This window comes from Podarcis liolepis (assembly GCF_965112155.1).
Source record: "Podarcis liolepis genome assembly, chromosome: 1".
Lineage (NCBI taxonomy): Eukaryota > Metazoa > Chordata > Lepidosauria > Squamata > Lacertidae > Podarcis > Podarcis liolepis.
This window is the reverse complement of record NC_139554.1, coordinates 70,119,810-70,143,984: the sequence shown is the minus strand read 5'-3', so window position 1 is coordinate 70,143,984 and position 24,175 is coordinate 70,119,810. Positions and strand designations below refer to the sequence as shown.

Genomic DNA, 24,175 nt, shown 5'->3' with positions numbered 1-24,175 from the left:
TATATGGTCTCACCATGAGGTGATGGGGAAAGTTACCACAAAAACATTGTCTATATCTGCGTGAAACCAGAGTTTCCTGTGCAGCCTGTTCTTGGAGAAGTGGGAGAGTATTTGAAGCTTTTGTCTCTTTCTCAAACAAAGTTAGGAGTATTTGTGCAAGACTCTGAAGACCCAGAGTCTCTTTGTCCAGAGTTTTAGTGTCAGTCCTCTAACTTGCACTTTAAAATAGAACCAAGCAAAAATGATTCAGCGGTGGAGCAAGCTGATCGGGCGCCTGGAGTGGCGTGTGTACCCTGCACCCAGGGGTGGGGCCAGCTGCCCATGGGGCGGGGAGAGCCAGGTCAGGATACTCCACGGGGCCTCTGAGGGGTCTGCCTGCCTCCTCCCACTTAGCTGCCCTACAGATGAGGCGGCTGGCGGACTGTTTGGGGCAGCGCGGAGCCTGTGGGCGCCCAAGCCATGCATCGCTCCCAGGAGAGACGCATGGCTTTGGCGCGCTGCAGGCCTTGCAGTGAGTGCTGCCTGGCATTTTGTCACCCCCCTCAGTGGTGACACCCAGGGTGGCCTGCCCCCACTGTAACCCCTTCCTCCGTCCCTGGGCTGGTTGGCACAACCTTTAGCTCTTTGAAAAGGCCTCCTCCATTTCAGTAGTATTTCTTGGGGGAAGGGGCCCACACATATGAATGGGACAAAATAGCATCTGGAGGACACTACACTGGTTACCCCTACCTAAAATATTTCAGATAGCCTTTTCTGATGCCCCAGCAGTGAAGCCAACACTATTTTCAAAAGTTAGATATGAAGATCAATCTATTGCATGTTTACTCAGAAATTCATCTGTGTAAGCTGGATTTAGGCCTTTGGAAGTGTGTTTTGAATTCCAGCCTAAGTCAATTGATATGAAAGGTCTTTATTCACATTAGTTTGTTGTAATGACTACGTTGAATGGATTTTATCCTATTGTTACTTTGCATTGTTTTAGCTCAAGCTGTTATCTAACTTAATGGCCGCTATAGTGAACAATAGCTTTAAGCAAACAAGTAGAAAGAGGCATTAAACGAATTTTGCAACGAAAGGGAAACAAACCCAGGAAATGACTATGCAGGGCATTTCACATCCCTCAAAAGACATCCCACTGAAAAAAGAACCCCACAAATATTTGAACACTTTGAATCTCACATGAATTTGTTCAACCAATGTGCTTTCTGGGGTCAGCTGAATATGATTTTTTGCCCCAAACAGTGTGGTGTAAAGGAGTCTAGTCTTTACTCAGCTATGAAGCTCACCTTGGGCCAGTCATTATTTCTCTAAACATAACCTACTTACAGGGTTGTTGTGAGGTAAAAAGGGGATAGGGAGGACCATGCATGCTACTTCCAGCTCCTTGGCGGAAAGGTGGGATAATAATAATAATAATAATAATAATAATAATAATAATTGCTGCTGCTACTGAATGACTACTAACTCATCACCTCTCTGTAGGTTTTATGAATATAAATGGCCTAAATCAGTTCAGGAAACTATAACATTGCCTCATCTTGATTTGGTTTGTGCTTTAGAAAGTATCTCCACTTCTTTTATCTTTGAAATGAGACTATACTTGTTTATCTTTAAAGGGACACTAGTTCTATGAAAACTGGGAGGTAACACACAATGTGTTTATCAGACAGTTGCAAATTTGTGTCAATTTTGCCAATAAAATATAAGTATCACTGATGGATGCAGCTCACTTAAATTGCAAAAAATGGAGGTTCTCAGCATTTTATTGCTGCACTCATATTAATCTGTGTTACTCTTCCAAATGACAAAGTTGACAAGTTGCTTTCATCTTTGAAATCAGAATGCTACCCCTCTGATCTTTAAAATATCCACATCGGTTACCATTATAAAATAAATAAATCACTGCCCTATATCCAAATGGGGAAATTAGAAGCAAGCTAATCCTAGATTTGTTCAGAGCGCAATGCCACTCCATGTGCGAATATAAAAAAATCCATTATTCATTAGCATCACAGTTGTGTGGAGCTCAATCTAGATTAAACAAAAAAAGGGGGGCAGACAGCACCATCTGCATTGTTAAACAGGCACTTTTTGTCACCCTTTGAATTAGCGGCTTCTCTAAATGGAAATGATGGGAAGTTTGGACAGATGTTCACTTAACTATTTAAACAGTCAGCTTAAGGGACATGAAAAATGTATTTGGTACTGGATTCACCTGCCTCCTTCCAGGGGCTTTGGGGGTAAGACAGTGTTAAACAGCTTTGAATGTTTGCATAAGATTTAAGGCTTATGTTCTGTCCAGCTGAAATCATGTTGCTTTTTAATGTCTGTAACAAATATAGCTCCCAGCTAGTCTGCGTGCTAATCTCGTTCTCGGCCTCGAACATTTCTTCCCACTCTTCAGTATATGAATATATCTCACTTACTCTAGCACTTCCAAGTTCAAATTGTCTTTTGTGGGAACGGCACAGAAGGGTAAAGTTGCTTGCATTTAAAAATGTCCTGGGATGTTCAACGAGCAGTTAGGTAATCTAAGTGGGGTTGTCAACAGGAACTAAGGGACATAAACTGAATACATCTGCTATGCATTCTAGACTGAGCTCTTTGGCATGCAGAGGTTATGTTCCCAGACAATTGGTCATGACTTTCAAAAGGACGTACAAGCAGAGTTTGAGGGCAGAAAACAAGCTTTGATTTTTCAACGCATTGGCTTGCACCCTAAAATGACTTACCTTAAATAAGTTGACAGAAGGGAAGGTTTCCATGATTTTCTCCCCATTGCAGCCGCCACCACACCTATAAAGCCTCTCTGGAGCCCTCTTAAACAATGTGGGATGGGGTTCCAGAGGATTTTTGGGGATGAGAAGATGGGTGAACTTCCTTAAGTCAACTTAGCATAGGATCCAAACCTTTTTTCCTTTCTTCTCCCCTCCCCCCAAGATGAGGTGAGGTGATGACCACCAACTTGGATGACTTAGAGTGGGGGAACCATTGGGCCCACCATCTCTAACTATTGGGATATTCTGTCTGGGGATGATGGGAGTTGGGGGTCCCAACAACATCTGGAAGGTCACAGGTTCTCTATTCCTGGATCAGTTACAATTAGTGGCGACAGCTAAATGGTTTGCTATTTTAGTAGCAGGTTGGGGTGGGGGCACCAAGAAATGATCCGCACCACACACTCCTTGTGAACTTCCTATAGGCATGCAACTGGCCAAAGCTGGTAACAGCATGTTAGAACAGAAAGACTTTGATTTGAACCAGCCTTCCACAACCGATGCCTTCCAGATGTTTTGGACCACATCTCCTGTTAGCCTGAGCCAGCATGGCCAATGGTTAGAAATTATGAGTTGTAGTGCCAAACATCTGGAGGACACCAAGTTGGGGAAGGCCTTCTCAACAACAACAAAAAAGCCTTTTCTTATGTCCCATTCTTCCCTTAAGGACTTCATCTGCCCCTTAGATTTTTTTTTTGCAACTCCATTTTCAAAAAGGGTGAAAGTGTCCGGATGTTTGCCATGTACCCACAGTCTGGTAATATCAGAAAAGCCATCCATATGTGTTCTCAAGTGAAGGAGGGGAGCATGTTTCATGATTTATATAGCCCTGAAGGCAAGGTATGTTTCCCACCAATAAATGCATTTTCTTTTGATAACATGACCAGTTGTGCTCCTTTCCCTAGAGGATCTACAACAGGATATTGGAGGTGGTTAGGAGTGAGGGACGTCAGGATTTCTTCCAGCAATAAAAATCCTCATGACTTAAATGTATCAAAACAAGGGAGAGGATCCTCAGTCTCTGTGACACCCCCCCCCCCCCGGTCTTTCATACAAAACGCAATCTTGTCACTCATATCAATAGAAGGCTCAGACATATTAGTGCAGTATATCATAAGATCCTCAATACTTAGCCAGCGTGATCCCAACAGGAAGGAATGAGTCAGAGACAAGAGAAGCTTTTATCAGCTTTTAAAAAACTTTTTGTAAAATAAAAGTTGGCAAGCAGCAAATTTTTAAGTACAGATTTATTTTCCCTTATGTAACGGAAGGACCTAGCCAGCTTGTAAATAAGCTTAGGCTATGCAGATTTAAAATTTAACACAATTAAACTTTTACCCTGTGGTAGTAATTATGCTTAATGGCTCTTACTCTGAACTTAACCATGCCTATTGTCGTCAGCCAATCTGAAAGCAGGAGTTTAGCCAAGGACAATTTTCTGTAGTTTATAGGCACACTAAAATCCTGCGAGCCTAGAATCCCATTGGCTGTTGATGTCATTGTGTATAGTAAAAATTAAAGCTAATTGGCACAGAGGGCTGGCAGTGAATACGAATGAATTGATGGGAGAAAATGGAATAAAAGGAAGCACGCTTAGTGGCGTGTGACTGTTGAAGGCGGCTTTTTATTTAAAGACTTCTCCGTTCAGAGCAGCAATCGTTTGTACAATAGTTTGCGCATGTTTCAGGGGCTGCAGCTATGTCGCAAATCCATGGCAGGTGTGCAGATTTACCTAAGGTTTGGTACTTTGTCCAAAATGATGGCACAGTGAGCAGGTCCTATGATAAATATGGCTAGCAGGCTGGCTTCTTCCAAGGAATAGTAATTGATTCTTTAGAAAAGCACATTAGATTTAATGCTTCTTTGCGCCAATTCACTTTCTTAATGAGGACAGTGTTGCTTTCAAACTCATCTCAAAGGGTGTCTTCTTTGTCCCCCTCTCAGCCCCACCTCTGTGCCTTCTGTCAGGATGCTCGCTACGTCTGACACTGCCTCGCTTTCTCCACTAGAACTGGAACATTCATTATGGCTCTCCACATAGCATGCCTCCCAAAATGGCTTCCTTCTGCCATTGTGCTCTGCCCTGGCCAACATGCGCAGGAGCTGCACAAATATAAAATGGGGGACACCTGGCTTGCCAGGAGTACATGTGAAGAGGATCTAGGGGGTCTTAGTAGACCACAAGCTTACCATGAGGCCACAGTGTGATGCAGCAGCAAAAACATCTCCAATGCTATTCTAGCTTGCATCAACAGAAATATAGTGTCCTGATCAAGAGAAGTAATAGTCCTGCTCTTTTCTACCTTGGTCAGACCATACCTAGAGTACTGTGGACACCACAATTTAAGATGTTGACAAGCTGGAATGTGTGCAGAGGAGGGCAACCACGATGATCAATGTCTGGAAACCAAACATTATGAGGGCACTGGGAATGTTTAGCCTGGAAAAGAGGAGACTGAGAGGAAATAGCATAGCCAATCTTCAAATATCTAAAGGGCTGACACATGGAAGATCGAGGAAACTTGTTTTCTCCTGCAGTGGAGGGTAGGACCCAAACCAATGGCTTCTAGTAAGAAAGGATATTCCAACAAAACACCAGGAAGAACTTTCTGGTGGTAAGAGCTATTCAACAGTGGGATGGACTCCCTCAGAAGGTGGTGGACTCTCCTTCCATGGAGGTTTTTAAGCAGAGGTTGGGTGGCAATCTGTCATGGATGCTTTAGTTGAAATTTCTGCATAGCAGGGGGCTGGACTAGATGACCCTTGGGGTTCATTTCAGCTCTACAGTTCTATGATTCTATGTACCTGAGATGAACAGAGCAATTATCATAGTGATATTCCAAAATATAAAATGTGATACTGCTAACAATAATAATAATAATTTAACCACAGAAAGTGTTTCTGTAATCGAATTGTCTCAGTAAATAAGCAACAGCATCAACATCAAAAGAAATTTATGAAAGTGCCCCAATAGGAAAAGATTTCAATATGAATAGTAATAATAAGTCTTATATAACTTCAATAATAATAATAATAATAATAATAATAATAATAATAATAATATTTATACCCCGCCCATCTGGCTGGGTTTCCCCAGCTACTCTGGGCGGCTTCCAACAAAACACTACAATACAATAACCTATTAAACATTAAAAGCTTCCCTAAACAGGGCTGCCTTTAGATTTCTTCTAAAAGTTTGGTAGTTATTTTTCTCTTTGACATCTGGTGGGAGGGCATTCCACAGGGCGGGCGCCATTACCGAGAAGGCCCTCTGCCTGGTCCCCTGTAACTTGGCTTCTCACAGCGAGGGAACCGCCAGAAGGCCCTCGGCACTGGACCTCTGTGTCTGGGCAGAAAGTGCAAATGGTTTTTATAATGTCTCATCTCTTCCACTATTGTGGATCTAGATAAGGAATAGAAATTGTACTGGAATTACTGCATAAGGCAACACATCACATTACACAGCATCTCTGAAATGGGACAAAATTTGACCTTCAATATATGCCTGCTTATGAGAAAACAATATTCACATGGCATATCTCTAGGGATTGACAAATCTGCCAATTTTCCGGTTCCTTTCTTAAAAAAAATCTGTTCTCCATCAAGTTCCTTATGAAAATTCTTCAGTATCTTAACGTGAATTTCTCCTAACAAGCACATTTTTGTATGTACTTGACTTTCTGGAAAATCTTCCAATGGGGGGGGGGAACAACTTCCTCGTCAGAGACATATTTAAAAATATCACAGATTTGCTATTGTAATGATGACATGCCTGTCATTGATGCACTCAGCCGCTGAATCTAGTTTTCAGCAGAATCCCCATTTGCTGAACCAAGCTCCAGTTTATCAGAATTCATTGTGCATCCTCCATAGAAACACTACAGCAGCTTTTATGAAGCTCTGCCTATCCAAAGGATCTAGTGCTCCTTGGGCTGTTTGGATAAATATTTGCGTACTTAATTAACAGGACAGCAACCAATGAATTGTTGCATCAAGAAAGTGCAGTGTCTTGTTACAAGCTTTTTCTGTGGTATGATAAAAGGTGACCTAGTTTGAGAGTCTTTTTACACTTTTCCAGTCCGATGAAGAGACAGACGCACAGATGGAACAAGATACATGTGCTACCTTTTCAGATTCACTCTTTGGCATATGTATGGTAAAGATCTATAAGGAAGAACACTTACTTCCCTTCTACTAAATAAATTGCACCTTTTTAGTTGTGCTAAATGGCACATGTATCTTGTCCATCTAGCTCAGGATTGCCTGCAGCAGGTATGACCAACCTATGGCCTTCCAGTTGTGGTTGGACTACAAATCCCATCATCCTGACCACTGGCCATGCTGGCTGGGACTCCAACAACATCTGCAGGGGTACTGATTAGACACCCCGACCTACATTTACTTCCAGTGGCTCTCTGGGGTTTCAGACAGGAGTCTTTCCCTGCCCTACCTAGAGGTACAGTGGTACCCCAGAAGTCGAACGGAATCTGTTCTGGAAGTCTGTTCAATTTCCAAAATGTTCAGAAACCAAGGCACGGCTTCCAATTGGCTGCAGGAAGCTCCTGCAGCCAATCGGAAGCCGAGGAAGTCACATCGGACATTGGGGTTCCAAAGAACGTTCACAAGCCGTAACACTCACCTCTGGGTTTGCGGTGTTCAGGAGCCAAGAGGTTCGACTCGCAACACGTTTGGGATCCAAGGTATCACTTTACTGGGAATTGAACCTGAGATCTTTGGCAAGCAGAACATGTCCTCTGCTACTGAGCTGTAACCCTTCCACATGTATGCTGTTTAACACTGCCTTGCTTACCTGGATAGTATACATCTTATAAAAGAGCAGTTTTTGTTGGCGAACGGATAGCTAATGGTTACAACCCTGGGGTCTGCATGGAATAGTGATCTCCCTTTGATACAAGCCACCCAGAACGGGAAGACTTTATCCTTAATAGATGAATGGGGATTGAAGCAGCAGATGTGATTCAATGTATGCAAGTGTAAAGTGAGGCACATTGGGACAAAAAAACCCAACCCTGACGTGGGTCCCATGGTGCCAATCAAGATAGATGGCAAGCAGAGGAGGAGGAATGAGAGGCTGGGTGTGGCAAGAGCTCAAGTGGTGACTTGGGAAAGGGTCCTGTCACAATATTACCAGAAGATACCAGGGGTGCTGCCAGGGACTGTCTTGAGGAGGACTGCACTGAGGAGGAATGGTGGGAGCGTCCCCCTGCTCCTGATCAGGATCCTGAATCTTCCCAGGAGCAGGAGGACAGTATAGATTTTGAACAGTGGTTTGCAGAGGGACACAGTTCAGAAGGCAGAAGCTGGGAAATACTGGATGGGGAACAGCTAGGAGAAGAAGCACTGGGAGAGAGAGAATTAACAGATTCACTGTCTCTGGGAAGCATTCCTCCACCCAGCCCAAGAACAAGAAGAGCTGAAAAGGTGGCAGAACGGAAAACACAATGATTGTGGGATCAGGTTACAAGACGCGGTAGTGATGTGGGTGACTAGGGAGGAAGTGGGTGGGACCCTTAATTGGGAATTCCTAGGAATGGATTCTTTGTTCTCTCGCTGTGATCATGAAAGTTTCTAACTGGTAAGAAGACTCCTTTTCCTTTGTTCTGCTTACCTACTGCCAAGTTGGTGGGGTGGGGAGTGGGAGAAATCTGATTCCCTGAAGCCTGACAAGTGCCAACTTGGATAAAATATGAGAGGGACCCCAGGGAATTCCTGCCACACATAATCAATCACAAGACACACCATTTGAATGTCAATGCCCATCACTTGGGGTAGGGGTGGCCCTCTCAAATTTATTGGGGGTGAAGAGACCTTGGCCCCTAGGAGTTGGCTCTTATGCCAATGACACATAAGGCGAGGAGCCAGCCTCCACTCAGCTGTCCAAGATTTCCATGGTAGCTGAGGAGGCAGCTGACGAACTAGCAGGGCTGCATGCAGGTTCATCTTGCTGGCTTTCCAGTGGCACCTTGCTGATCACTGGGGGAACAGGTTGCTGAATGAGATGGGCCTTTGGTCTGATATAGCAGGGCTCTCGTTATGTAAGATTCACCCTAGCCACTGTGCCCTTTCAGCTATCAGTCCTCCTCTCTTCACGCCAGAGTTTAAGAAATCAATTACTAATTTCAGACAGAAGCCGTTACATTTCAAAGCAGTAGACTCAAACCAGTGGTGATCTCAATATAAAGCTTCTCATCTCTGAAAAAGGAAGAATTTTACTATCGGGCACTTTCTTCTCCATGTCCTCCAGAATTTGCTAGAGCCTGACTCCATTTCTTTTGAGCAAACCGTGTAACCATTTTACAAAAGAAATCCAGTAAATTTGTACAAATTTGAGTGCTTCATTTCAACCACAGGGTTTTGGCTTGCCGGCCACAGTATTAGTATTACGTGGGGGAGACACCTGGGGTGTAACTGCTGCAACGAGCATTAACACACAACTTGAGTTTCACAGAGGCTATGCAAACACACATGAACAGAGCAGAGGTCTCTTTGGAGAGTTTAAAAATTATCAGTAGCAAAACAGCAAGTCTGAAAGTGCCAGAGGCAGGTTGGAACATCAAACGGCTGCAAGATTTAGTCCACGCAAGCTTTTCACTTAATCACAAGGCTTTAGGAAATAATAAAAAAGTCAACTAACAAACCAAGTGCAATCTATTTTTGCCTTTAGAGTGTGGAACTTCAACTAGACGGCCTCAGTTAAGATATCATACTTTGGGGAAGGTCTTTGCTTCAAAGTTGCAGACAGTGCAATAGAACTTTTATGCGACCCATTACGCCAAGGCCAGTATGCTCTAATGGGATGACTGCTACATCTGAGCACGGTAGAAATGGGTAGCTGTAAATTTCTGCTCAGATCTTTCAAGCCAAATGTAGGTTAAATGAAAGGAATAGGGAAATCCTTTTATAGAGATCACATTATTATAGCAGCGTCTTTGCCTTACTCCTTATCCCGGCACTGCCATTCTGATGTGGCAAACCCACATTTCGTAGTCAGTCTTGTAGGATAGTATCACAAAAAAGGAATGAAAAGTGCTATAGCTTCCCTAGCATTGTTTAGGGAAGCATGCTTGGCACCCAAGGGAGTTGAAGACTTGCTTGAGATAAATAACAAAGGTGATGCAAAATTCCTGCCCACATTTGTGGTGTGTGCATGTGTGTAGCTGCTTATCTGGAGAACTCATACAACTGCAGTGTCTATCTCTTCTTTTGGTGCTGGAATCCAGCCAGCCATGTGTTAACTCCACACCTTGGAACTGGGCAAGGATGACACTTTGAGAAGTAAGAGGAGTGGGACTTCCCCAATAGCTTGTTTTGAGGGTGCCTCATTATGGGAACTCAAATTTCTTGGGACCTAATCAATGATACCTCCATATATTGGGGGCGGGAGGGAAAATAAGTCAGTACAATGAACCTCGTCTTATGATTTATTAATTGCATTTATATCACACCTTTTCTCCGAGGAGCTCAAGGTGGCATACATGGTCGTTGTCGTCCCCCCCCCCCCATTTAATCCCCACAACAACTCTGTGGTGTGTGTTAGTTTGAAGCAAGTAGGGCCAAGCAGGGATTTCAGCCCTGGTCTCCCACTCTAACCACTACACCACATTGCTTTTGTTTCCTCTGAAATTCTACTAAATGATGGGGTCATTTAGTCCCTGCCACTTGCTACACCAAACCATGGAAGGTATTGTGCAAAAAAAAGGTTGTGGACTTTTTTTTCACCTACCCACGTGTGTTGTTAGTGGCTGTGTGTCAGTGACATCCATTGGGACTGCTAGGGCATAATGCAGGAGGCCAGCAGTAGGGGGAGCTAGAGCCAATGGAAAGCAGAGTCAACTATTTTGAGCTTTGTTCCCATCTTCCTCCCTGATGAGCTCAGTGCAACACTGAGACTGAGGATGAAGCTGGCAGCCAGTGCTACTCCCTAAACTGGTTGTAAGTAAGAAGGCAGGCAGGTGGGGGGGGGGCTAGCTGGAGACGCACATAGGTTAGTGGGGCAGTATCTATTTTGCCCTAATGGACCCCCCCCCTTCACACACATTTCATGTACGGTTCTTGTTTTTATCCTCTTACATAGATGTACATCTTAAAAAATATGAACAGATTGATTGCCATCTTCTTTTGGGAAGTTATATTAATGATGTTTCCATCAAAATTCTAAAGACTGGTGCTTTCTATTTAAAAGTTCACTATTCCTGTCCAGTGGTATTTGTTGCCAGTGGCCACAAAACACGACATCTATTTGTGGAAGAAGCACCATTTGCCTTAAAACGATTCTTGGCTTTACCAAAGTCCGTTCCTGAACACAGAAGCTGCAGTCACTTGTATTCATCACTTTGACAGAGTTACTTGAGTCTGACAAGTTTGGCATGCGTACATTCAGGGTCTACGTCCAGATCTGACCATTTAATTTTGTTCCACTGCCCTTGCCTCAAAATGGCAGCCTGATGAAAACTAGGTATTCCTGAGAGCAGCTCTTCTCCAGGTAGAAACGGCACACTTCCAAGAATCAAGGTCTTACTCTGCACAGACAGTAATGAAAGGAGACACTGCAGCTACTGTAAACACCTTTCACCCACAGTGCTTATGAAGCACTTTGGAAACTGAAACAGGATGTCCACATAACGGTTGCTGAGGACAGACTAAAATACAGACCGCTGCACTATGCAACTGGCTGAGGGTAGGAAACACAGAGTATTGCTGTTGAGCTACAGTCATGGTTCTTGAGCAATAAAACGTATCTTCTCAGGACATGCAGCTAATGGCCAGGATGGCTCTCCTCATCACAAAGAGAAAGAAAGTCAACCCATCATTTCTTTAGTATATACCTTAAGGACTGCCTTCCTCAGGTTACCCGGCGTACCACCTGAGCCTATCCTAGCTCAGTCACTGAGGGTTCATCCATGACTCCATTTGCCCCACTGTCTTTCCCCAGGAAAACCCATAGTTTAGCAGTGAATCAGAACAAATGGCAATCGGCTATTTGTTCTGGTTTAGCACCAAAGAGCGGGTTTTTCAGGGGAAAGTGGTGGGGCAAAGGCAAACTACTCAGACCCATGCTTTCTAGGCACGGGGAAAGTGTGGCCAAGCCCTGAGATCATCCAGAGGAATGCTGTTAGTTGTCCCCCATGTTACCAGTAGCAGACCTTGGACTGAGCTATACAGCTATACAGCTGTATAGCTGAGTCCAAGGTCTGCTACTGAAGCTGCAAATAAAACATATTAAATGTGCTGTAAAGTGCAATACACAAATGTGATACAAGATGGCGAAGGTGAGCTCAATATATTTTTCAATACGTTTTTTTAAAAAGCATTTTCACAGCGGTTTTTTTATATGTGTGTAGATTCCACCCTTGAGGTCTCAAATTTCAGTGGTGTTCTATGCGACGCCAAAATATAGCACCCTCCACTGGCAGCACTTCCGAGGCTTCTCACCCAATGCAGCTGAATAGACCCCCAAATCTGTGCTCCCTCGGATCCGCCTCTGATGTTACAGATCCCGATTGGCTTCAACTTGTTCTTGGGCACTGAGTACTGCTAGTCAAATGCCATGGAACACTCTTCTGGCACAGATCTGACAGACAATCCTTACCTTTTGACACTTGGGCGTCTCTTGAAGACCCTTTTAGGCCACCAGCCCTCACAGTCATTTAAAACCTTCTTGATTAGTCAGTCATTTAATGATTGTTTCGTACTGTGTTAGTGGTGTTTTATGTTTTTTTGTATACATATATCGCTGTACACTGCCCTAATATTTTATGAGATGGAGGGGTGTGTGTGTGTGTGTGTGTGTATGTATGTATGTATACACATACACTTTTGTTAAATGAATAAATACTAATTTATTTGAATATATAGATGTTAAAAGAACTTAAAATGCTGATGAATTTCCATTAGGTTTTATTTTATTTTATTTTTAAAAAATAACAATCTAATGTGGAAATGTGAAGAACTGAATTTAAGACTGGGAAAATGGGAAACCAAAACTGACAGATTTGCCTATTCCCTAGCTACCCTACCAGACACTGTCTTTGTTTGCAGAATATTAGCAGCACGGGCACCAGAAGCCACAACCATTAGATCTCCCTCTATCACAAAGTGTTCACAAAACTGTGCCTTGTGCTTTCTAGCTGTTTTACTTGCCTCCTTGTTTCTGGATATAATGGCATCTTTATGGAAAGGCTCTGAAACTGCGTCTCAACCGGTGTATATTCCTGCTAATGTAAATTTAAATGTTAACCTTGAGAATGCAACTACTAATTTTCTTTCGGAGCCTCTATTTCTGTCCTGAATGGAACAAGCTTTACAAGGCATATGACATTCCAATAATGTGCCACTCAGCCATTTAGAGGCATTGTCAGAATACAGAGATGTGTATCCCCCTGCTTTCCCTTCCTATTCCTGCCTTCTCTTTAATTACAATAAGCCAAAATATAAAATAATAATTATGGTGATTGGAACTAAAGTTGGCTGAGGCTGGCAGGAAAGGAACATCAGCTCCCTGAAATCGTATCGTACAACCTGACCCGCAGCCATGACATGGTTCACGGTGATTGTTTACATGCTTCAGTACAAGAAGCCTCTCCAAAGTATTTATTTGAACAAATAAAATGGACGTTTGCATAAATCTATGTTCAGATAGCAGGTCTGTGAGGTTCATTTACAATAGCTTCTACAAGAAAGAGCGAGGAGTTATTCATAACATTCAAAAAGGCATTGGGCGGAATCCAGGAAAAGCTAGTTGTGACTACTGAAATGGGACTTGGCTGTGATGAACTAAAATCCTATTTATTTCCGTGAGTCTCAACTGTGACAAGTTTTTTTCTGGGTTGTGGGGCCATAGCTAATAATCAACTAACCATAATTCCATTTGATAGCTAAAAAGAGCGATGCAAATGACACTCAAAACGGAAGGAGGGGGGAGCATGCATGTTGAGATCACACATCTCAATGGAAAAAGGAGACTTGCAGATCTTGCCTCACACAAGAAGCAGGGCAAGTGGAGGCACAAGTCCCTCTCACGGTTGATGCCCTCTACTTTCCTGAAACGCCAGTGCCTTCTTCATTGAGAGCCAGTGTGGTGTAGGTTAGGAGTGATGTGCTGGGACCTGGGAAACCAGTGTTTGGGACCCTGCTCAGCCATGAAGCTCACTGGGCGACCTTAGGAAAGTCCCCATTCCTCAGCCCACAGGATTGTTGCGAGGGAGGAAATGGGAAGGAGAAGAAGAAGCATATATGTCTTCTTAAGCTTCTTGGAGGAAAGGTAGGATGCTAATGCTACATTAAAACAAAGAAACAGACAAAGATGCCAGAAGATGAGAGCCAGTGTAGTATAGGTACCAAGGGACTGATTTGTGGACCAGAAACGGTTTACATTTGTCTATTGAGAAGATGGTGGCCTTCCACAGGGTGGAGTGTTCAACAAGCCTTTGATGGATGAGTCCTTTTCCCAGATTGCATCTGTACTGGAAGTATTTTTAAACTGTTTTTATATATATGGAATTGCTTTCAAATGTCTGCATTGTTATTAGATGTGACATTGTTTTAAACTCTTTTATGTATTGAACTGTTTTTACATTTTCACGGCTCTGTTTTATAAATAAATTTTATATTTTATTGTATATTTATTGTATATTTTATTTCTGCAATCCATTCTGGGACCTTATGGTACAGGCCAGGTAAGAAATCTAATAAAGTCAGCAAACAAACTAGATTTTAATTCCATACAGTGCTATGATTCTAATTATACCCAAAGGTAAGAGTTGGAGACCTTTCTGAGGGCTGATTTAAAATGAGGGGGAGTGGATATTATAGTGTGCCAAGGCTGCATTTCCTCTCCAAATCTGTGGTGATGATTTCTCTCTGGAAAGAGTCAAGAACATTTGCAGCCCTAGTCTTGATACTGAGGGCCAAGATGATGATGCAAAAGATACAAGCAAACAGGGGGTCACACCTCCAGACTGTCAGTATTTTGCAGGAGGGCTTCCAGTGCATACCGGAAAGGCAAGTTTGCTCAATTAAAGTGGGTTAAAGGACTCTGTCGCCACAGAGAAACAAATCTATTTAAGAAACAAACAAACAATTTTTTTATGGTTAGGAAAGTGACAGGAAATGCGCTGAAAAGTGTGAACAGAACTAACGCTCAACAGAAAGGTGTATAATCACTGTGCAAACAAAGGAGAACGACTGCTCGTTAAAGACTCTAACCTCTGCGTAAGCTTTGTGCAAGCAAATCAGGACGGATGCTCAATAAGCAAGTCATCTGCAGAAGCCCACAGTCTTCAGTGCTACCCATTTCTGCCTTTGAACTGGAGCTGGAACCAGGCCACCTCCCCCCACTTTCGCCTATGCTGGCATGACAGCTAATAGCCGATTCCGCCTGCAGTCCCTTGCGTGCCACCTGAAAGGACAGAGAGGTCCCAAATCCCAGAGCTCTGGTACAAAGCGATGCTGGCATTTTGTAGGAGTAAAGGGAATGGCGTGTGTAGGTGTGCTAATGCATTTGAAATGGCAAGAGGGCCTGAGCGGGACAGTCCCGTTCCACTTGCCCTACACAGGATGATGCCTCTTCAGCTACACAGGCCTCTGTGCCAGGGACCAATGCCCTGTTGCAGTGCACTAGGAGCGCCAGGGATACTTTTCAAATGGTATTTGAAAGCGCTTCTGCCATATGCTTCTTTACACGGATACAGCATCATTTTAACAAATTTATTGAGCCCCGCAAGAAAGCTGAAGGAGCCATTCAAGCCCACCTAATCCATACAACGGGGCTAAGAATGATTCAATGCATATAAAACATCTTCAGCAAAAGTTTACCCCCACACTTTGTATAGGCTTGATTCACATGATCGCTGCTGAGGTGGAAAGTGGCAGTTTTGGAATTTGGAAAGCGGTGTCAGGTAGGACCGTTTACAAGAGCTACGTTATTATTCAGCCATTGTAAGGCCTGCATACCTTTCCTTTATTTCATGATACTATGGATGTTTTGTACAGCCTGTGCTATTTTTCTAGAAAAAGAGGAGCTGGAACTCACCATGAACATCTCCCTCATTCTCTTAGAATGGCAATGGTGCTCACCTGAGAGGTGCTGGAGTTGAGTTATGACAAGTTCTGGCTGAAAAAAAGCCCTGCCTATAGCACAGGGATTGGGAAGACATGATCCCCCATATATTGTTGGACCACAGCTCCCTTTATTTCAGAACACAGGCCATGAAGTTTGAAGTTCCTGGTGCACAAAATCCAACATCTGAAGGACCACAGGCACCCCATACCCATTTGAGTGTGTGTGTGTGTGTGTGTGTGTGTGTGTGTGTGTGTGTGTATATATATATATATATATATATATATATATGCAGGTTTTGGTGTCCTCGGGTGTCTTCCCGTGTAAAAGTTGGGGTGTCTAGGCGACGTTTCGACGAGGTCTCACTCGTCATCTTCAGGCTGGTGCTTTCGGCTTCTTGTTACTGGAACAGAGCGGGATCTCAGTGTTTGAGTTCCTATAAATACTGTAGAGGGGTGTGGTGTATTGCCTCAAAAGTTCTGGGCAGAGGGGAAGTTCCCAGGCTAGTGTTCTTTTCTTCTTTTGTTCCTTAATTACTTGAGGGATATCTTGAGTGATTTCTTGAGTGATATTCTGAGTACCACTTAGGTGGGTCATTAGGTGTGGATTAGTTGCTAAAGCCTTCGTGTCTTGACCTCTTGAATTTGTGAAGAGTTTTTCTGGGAAGATGGCTGTACTGTACTTAGTTGTGCTTTGGCTTGGCTTCGTGTATAGGGGCGAGCTGTGGTTTTGTGCCCTGTGCCAGCCAGATCTGTGTAGGGATTGCAGGGGGGTGCAGCATCCGGAGGTGCCACTATGGTTTGGTTACTGGATGGTGTCTGTAATTTATCTGTGGAGAGGGTCTGGGTTTGGGTCTGGTGTGGTTGATTGGTGGTGGCGTTCTGTGTGCCTCTGGATCTGGTGTCGGTTTTTGTGGGGAGGGCTAATTTCCAGATGTCTGGCAGGCGGGACGTGTCGTCACGCTTGTTCATGTTGTGAGGGTGTTTCTCTATCTCGATGGCTTCCATGATTATTCTCTTGTGGTGATGTTCCATGTTAAAGAGCAATTTGGAATCTGCAAAATTAATTTCGTGTCCTGTTTCTTTCATGTGTTGGAAAAGAGAGGAAGATTTTTCTTCTTTTTTGACGGCATTCTTGTGTTCTGCGATACGTGCATTTATTCGTCTGTTTGTTTGTCCAATGTACGTGGCTGGGCAGACTTTGCAGGGTATTTCATAGACCCCTTGGTTTTCCAACTGGATTTTATCTTTGGGGTTTCTGAGGATATTGGCTATTTTTTGGTTGGTGCAAAAGGCTGTTTTGATATTGTGTTTATGGAGGATTTTGCTAATTTTATCTGTAGTGCCCTTGATATAAGGAAGGAGGGCCATGCCATTGTTTTCTTCCGTGTCTTGGTTTTTGGGGGGTGTTTCTTTTTGGATTAGCTTCTTAACCCTGTTTTGCTGGTATCCATTGGCGATTAACACATTTGAGAGATTCTGTAACTCAGTTGTCAAGTGGTCTTTGTCAGCCAGGCGTTTGGTTCTGGAGATGAGGGTCTTGGCTACGGAGTTTATTTGTGCAGGGTGGTGGTGTGATTGAGCATGTAAGTAGCGGTTGGTGTGTGTTTTTTTCCGGTAGATAGAAGACACCCGAGGACACCAAAACCTGCATTCCTGTACCCGTGAAAATCTACGAAAACAAATATATATATATATATATATATGCTTTCGTAGATTTTCACGGGTACAGGAATGCAGGTTTTGGTGTCTTCGGGTGTCTTCCCGTGTAAGAGTTGGGGTGTCTAGGCGACGTTTCGACGAGGTCTCACTCGTCATCTTCAGGCTGGTGCTTTCGGCTTCTTGTTACTGGAACAGAGCAGGATCTCAGTGTTTGAGTTCCTATAAATACTGTTGAGGGGGTGTGGTGTATAGCCTCCAACGTTCTGGGCAGAACTGGGAACTTCCTCTGAAGTGAGACCTCGTCGAAACGTCGCCTAGACACCCCAACTCTTACACGGGAAGACACCCGAAGACACCAAAACCTGCATATATATATATATATATATATTTGCTTTCGTAGATTTTCACGGGTACAGGAATGCAGGTTTTGGTGTCTTCGGGTGTCTTCCCGTGTAAGAGTTGGGGTGTCTAGGCGACGTTTCGACGAGGTCTCACTCGTCATCTTCAGGCTGGTGCTTTCGGCTTCTTGTTACTGGAACAGAGCAGTACACTCAGTAACACTGAGATCCTGCTCTGTTCCAGTAACAAGAAGCCGAAAGCACCAGCCTGAAGATGACGAGTGAGACCTCGTCGAAACGTCGCCTAGACACCCCAACTCTTACACGGGAAGACACCCGAAGACACCAAAACCTGCATATATATATATATATCTATTTGTATTATCTGAGTATCAACCCCATAGTATTTTTGTTGCTGAATTTCACAGGAAACTGATTGTATCTCAATTGTTACTAAATTATGAGTCAAACTTATGCACTTCTTTTACTTTTACTCCCCTCACTGCAGGAAAAAGTAAGCAGTGAAGGGGGAGATCATATTGTTTTTTGAGTGTGGGAATTCTCCTCCTTACCCCGGGCGAGAAAAACCATCTTTTGAAGGTTTCTCAGGATCATGGGAGATTCTGCATTCAAATAACTGAGGGATTCCCCTTTGGTTGCTCAGTACTTATGCAATTTGGGGCAAAAGAAGGGCAAAGGAGGGAACGTTTGCAATCCCAATTCATTTCCCCAACTTTTGGCAACTTTGGCCAAAAGAAATGAGAGACAAATAAGGTCCAACAGGCTTTCTATTTTATTTACTGCTAAAAATCTAAGCATAATTTCCTTTGAAGGTGCATCAGAATAGAAAATTAACTAAGAAACTTAGGGTGTGAATGCATTTCATGTGTCTTTTGTTATTTAAATAGCAGTTTGTGGCTTTGGGGGGGGGAGTATAACCCTTTCCTCCTGTACTATGGTTCCAACAAAAAGCACCCCACCAAGGTTATTCTTCCTGAAAAGTTGACATAGGTTTGTTTTATGGGGGTTGGTCTTCTTTGTACAGGTACGCCACAGATTTTCCAAAAGGAAATAAAGTAAACAAACAATAGAGTTACGTCTTAAACGCCAATGGCAGGAAGAAAAAGAAAGCAGTTTATTGAGTGAGATGCTTATAAGCAGGTGTGGCGTAAAACCTAACTTACCTCAGGTAATCTCTGCGGCAGAGAATGAGATTTGCCTTTGTGTAAAGTGTTGATCCAACCTCTCCCAGGCGACAGTCGCAGCAGGCGCACTTTAGACAATCTTCATGCCAGTACTTATCCAAGGCCTTCAAAAGGTATCGGTCCTTAATCTTCCGGTTGCAGCCAGCGCAGCCCTTTTGCTTCCCTTTCGGCTGGACGGATAACATTGGCACACCTATGAACAACAAAGCACACCCATGAGGACGTTACAGGTAACGTTACTGAGCAGGTTCCTGCTAGCTCTCTGCGGAAATCCCCAGTACAGAATGCTGGCAGGTTCTTGGTGTTTTCTAGCCGGTTGTCCACTAAGTGAACAGACAATCTGAGTCCCATTTTTTTTTTGCTCTGGGCAGCACGATTAGTTGCAGGGATATGGCCATAATTTGCCCCCATAATCAAACTAGCTTGACACCATGGATTTTGCTTAAGTCAAGGGTGGGCAACTTGCGGCTTTCCAAATGTTGTTGAGCTCCAACTCCCATCAGTCTCAGCCAGTACGTCCAACAGGCATGGATGATGGGACCTGGAGTCCAAGGACATCCAGATGTCCACAGGTTGCCCACCTAGTTGAGGTTAACCTCTCTGCTACCTCTACTGATTCTTCTGCCTGACTTCCAGAACTACTCCAGTGAGTATGATCAAAAAGCTTCATTAAGGAAAAAATATACATTTCAGACACGACAGACTTTAATTTTTGTTGATTGGCATGATCAACCTGTTGCAACTTTTTGAAAAACCGGCAAAATAAAATAGAACAAGGAAAAAGAGGTAAGGAGCCTCTCCCACTGATCAGGGAACCAAGAGCTGCTGGGATGTTGCACCTTTTGCCTCTCAAGATAAACATCATTGTGAGGAGAACACCAGCCTGGCCCCCTTCGTTGGCCAGAGAAGGAAAAGCTGCAGTGAGAAGCTGAAAGGCAGCAACAGTGGCCTATGAGATGAGGCAGGGCCACTGAGCCACTTTCTGGATGATGTCAGTGTTGTTGTACCTTACCTGGACGAGGCTGGGGTTGCACAGCCTGTCCAGGTAGCTGGAGTCAACACAAGTATTGGGGAATGGGCAGCTGGGCAGCTTCACCCAGGGCTGCTACTGAAAGGAGTTATGCTAAGGAGGCTGGAGGCGAATTCTTCAAGCATCTGACGATGTTTGGCCACAGTCAAGTAACAGTTGGCCAGCTGACAGTATTTGGTCAATTGAAAGGCATGCTAATCCTAGATGCTTCCCTGGAGCTTCAACCATCAAGGTCAATTGCTGGACCTTGGTCAATACCTGAAGCTGCTTCCGAGTGTAGTGATAAAGTAGTATGCCTCTCAGCATGTCACGAGAAAAGGTATCACATGGGCTTTCTACAAGAACGGGCCTTTTCTGCAGTGGCTCCCCGTCTGTGGAATGCTCCCCCCAGGGAGGCCTGCCTGGTGTCTTCATTATGCATCTTTAGGTGTCAGGCAAAATCGTTTCTCTATAACCAAGCCTTTGGCTAATTAAATATTCTTTGGCATTTTAAATGTGTTTCTCTTTGGTTTGTCTGATTGTTTTATGCATTTTGTATTTTTATGCTGTGAACCACCCGGTGATCTTCAGACTAAAGGCAGTACAGTGGTACCTCGGGTTAAGTACTTAATTCGTTCCAGAGGTCCGTTCTTAACCTGAAACTGTTCTTAACCTGAAGCACCACTTTAGCTAATGGGGCCTCCTGCTGCTGCTGCGCCGCCAGAGCACGATTTCTGTTCTCATCCTGAAGCAAAGTTCTTAACCCGAGGTACTATTTCTGGGTTAGCGGAGTCTGTAAGCTGAAGCGTCTGTAACCTGAAGTGCATGTAACCCGAGGTACCACTGTATACAAATTTAATAAATAATAGTAATAATAATAATAATAATGATACCCATTCTGAATACTATTCTTTTATTCTTGGGGTGATCCCTAAAGGTGCCATTACATACACACGAGGTACAAAGAAGAAAGCAAAGAGCACTGGCAAATTCTGGTTGCAGTGGATCCATATATAACTATACCCCAATTATAGCAGAGTTAATAAGTTAGCCAACTGTGTGTGAGGATTTCCAGGGTTTGTGTTTTGTTTCTTAGAAAATAATAATTTCTTCTCTTGCCCCCGGTAGCAAATGTCTTTGCTCCTACTCCTGAATATTTAGGAACCATCAATATCCCTGTTAAAAATGCTTGTTTCCTTGCACTAAAAACAAACTCAACCCCAATGCACTTATTTGGCCTGAGATGAGGAGAGAAGGAAATGGTTGCAAGTAGGATAGTCAAAGGAAAAACTCTCTTGCCAAGTTGAAGTAGTATTCAGACCAAAGCAGGATATATTATGGAATTATTAACAGACCCTTAACCATAGTGGTTCTAGTTAATCCCGCTATGGCAAGTGACATTTTATGCTTTCCTTAAAAGCAAGGGTGACCTGAGGGTAGCAAATGCTCAACACATAAAAACCGCCACTCTTACAGTAATAATTGCTTTGTCAGAACTGCAAGCGGACAACAACAGCACTTAAGACACTTCAAGACAAACAGGGAGGTATTGATCCATTCGTTATCAAAAATGGCCTCAGTACTATGGAGACAGGTCAAGTAATGTTCAAAAACCCTTGAGACTTAAAAAGAGCCCTCTTCACTGAGCCTGCTGGAGTCACAAAAATCCACTTTCAGTGTTAATGCCAGCAACTTTTGACTTTTTTTTTTAAAAAAAAAAGCCTACCAAACTCATATTACTAAGGAAAAATACAACCATGTTCTCAAAAGACGGCACACAATCAATAGTGCCACTCAAAATATGTCTGTGACTCGAAATATATGGATGCATGCATAGGCATTACACAAGATCTCCCCTGGGTAGCTCCCTGTTGTTATTTATTTGTCAACTGTGTGTATCCTACTCTTCCGCTAAGGAGGTCAGAGTTGCACACAGGATCTAGAGAGGTTTGGAGAATTTGTCCTTTGCAAATTCTTCCGATGAACTGACCTGATCCACAGCTTCCAAAGTAAGGTGTGGGTCAGAGTGTAGCTATCCTTCAGATTTCACTCTCCCCTGGATGTAGCTCTTGTGCTAAAAAAAATGCATTTACCCAGCCATTACCTGACTTGCTTGATCAATACTGACAATTATTTATTTTTACTGAGTGCTGTTGTGTTTTATCAATGGTATTTCTCTTTTGTAAATGAAAAGCTTTTATAATAATAATTATTATAAGAAGTCCGTATTTTCAGATAAAATATGTTTGAATACACATAGTTTTGAGTAAATAATAAGTTTAGAAATGTGTCTTTTGTGGCAATACTTCACAAATACATACTTTGATGCAGACTGTTCTTTTTTAAAAGCTTACACGTGTACGTATTAATGTGCAAATGGGACAGAACAGACTTAGGAATGAATGTACAGGTTGGACTGAAACATATGGCCTAATGACCACCCGGTCAACTCCAAGGCTGTATGGGGAGCTGAATCCAACTTTCCCTTTACTGAGTTCATCAGTCTACCCTCTAACTGTACAGCCATTGTCTGCTTATGGATGACTTTGTCCATGTATATTTAGGCATGATCCCAAGTAAATTAGCTTAAAAGTTCCACTGAAATCAATAGGAGTTATTTTCAATTAAATCTGCTTTGGAAAGGACTCAGGAGTCCATTTGCAGCTGCATTGCTGCATTTACCGTGATATTCAATAATTTTAGTTTGGCTAATAAAACCAACAGCCCATTTCCCACAGAGTATGGTCTTCAATTAGACGGCCTACTGGGTGTCTTCCAATTCTAAGACTCCCTCCATATGAGACCAATAGTGAAGTGGAAAATGCTGAGACAGGACTTGAGACTGGACAAAGAAAATTGTCTGCCTCTTATTGGTTGCATCAGTTACCACCAGAACCGCTACATGGACAGGTGAGGGATGCTGAGGCTGGCACAAGACCCTCCAAAACTATTGACCCACGAAGTGTCCATGTAAAGGAACAAATGCTTTCTTACTTCTCACAGTTGAACCCAAGGTATGTCTAACACGGGCCACTTTGTATCAGACTTTATGACATTGAAATCCAGTTCAATAAATAAAACCCAGTAAGCACAGACCCATATAGGAATTGGGATTTTTGTTCGGAGTGGAGTGAGATACTTAGCATTTCTCCAAAGCTAAGAGTGCAGCCATCCATTACAAAATGAAACAAACAAAAACAGGGTTGCTGTACACCCCAAATGGGAGGTGTAATTCAGTTCATATTTTGTCTTGGCAGCATCTTGCAGTGATCAATTGCCTCCCAGTGGCACCAAAATCTGTGAGGTAAGAGTATGAAAGCACTCAGTATGACGACTCCGGAGCATGTGGTGACTTTTATTTATGGGCTAGATTTTTATCCCACCTGTTTTGAAAGGTCACAACTGTTACATTTCTCAAACACACACACTGATCTTGATGATGCCTCCCTCTCCCTGAACAGAAGACATGGCTTTGTTGGATGCTTCCAAAGATTTCTGGGGCAGCCCCTGCCATTCGCATGGCTGCAGAGCAAGGTAGCAACATTTCAAGGGCAGAGGGTCCCCAACAGTACTGATCCACCAGCCTTCAGAAGGCAGCAGAAAGTACTTTTGAAGCCATGTCTTCCCTCCAGCCAGTGTCCAGGTTTTTGCCTTGACCTCTGCCTCACCTGAACACAACTACAGCACCTATATCTGCTACCATGCGAAGAGGTACCACAACCACAGCCCACTTCCTTGGGAGCCCACCTGCGGCAGGGCAGTTGTTTGGAAGAGAGGATTTCAACAGCCGCAGCTTTGTAATGCAAGATATACCTACTGAAAATCTCTCTTCAAACAAACACAACTTTTTAAAGGTCCCCTTTTGTACTGGGCACCCTACTCAAAGGTATTAAAACTCTTTTCTGTTACCAGAGAAGTGGCTCACCTACAGAAGATCTTGGGTTTCACTTCCAAATTTTGTTCACCTTTTGTTACTTTTGCCAAAATAGATTTGTCCCCCCCGCCCACCGAATCTAAATTTTTGACACCTTTTCCGTTTGGGGTGGGGGAAATGCAGTAAGCGCTTGAGCCAAGTCTTTGAGCGATAACAGGCTGTCTAATTTCAAC

The 24,175-nt window shown here is 43.4% G+C and overlaps 1 protein-coding gene across 6 annotated transcripts in view; it reads right to left on the bottom strand.

Moving 5' to 3' along the window:
• The window catches only part of LMO1 (LIM domain only 1), a 105,501-nt gene that overhangs the window by 13,211 nt on the left and 68,115 nt on the right, over positions 1–24,175 (bottom strand). For all 6 annotated transcript variants that reach the window (XM_083478881.1, XM_083478884.1, XM_083478880.1 and 3 more), the window contains exon 2: positions 19,039–19,252. In XM_083478881.1, the coding sequence (XP_083335007.1) occupies positions 19,039–19,252 (214 nt within the window). The remainder of the gene's footprint in view (positions 1–19,038; positions 19,253–24,175) is intronic.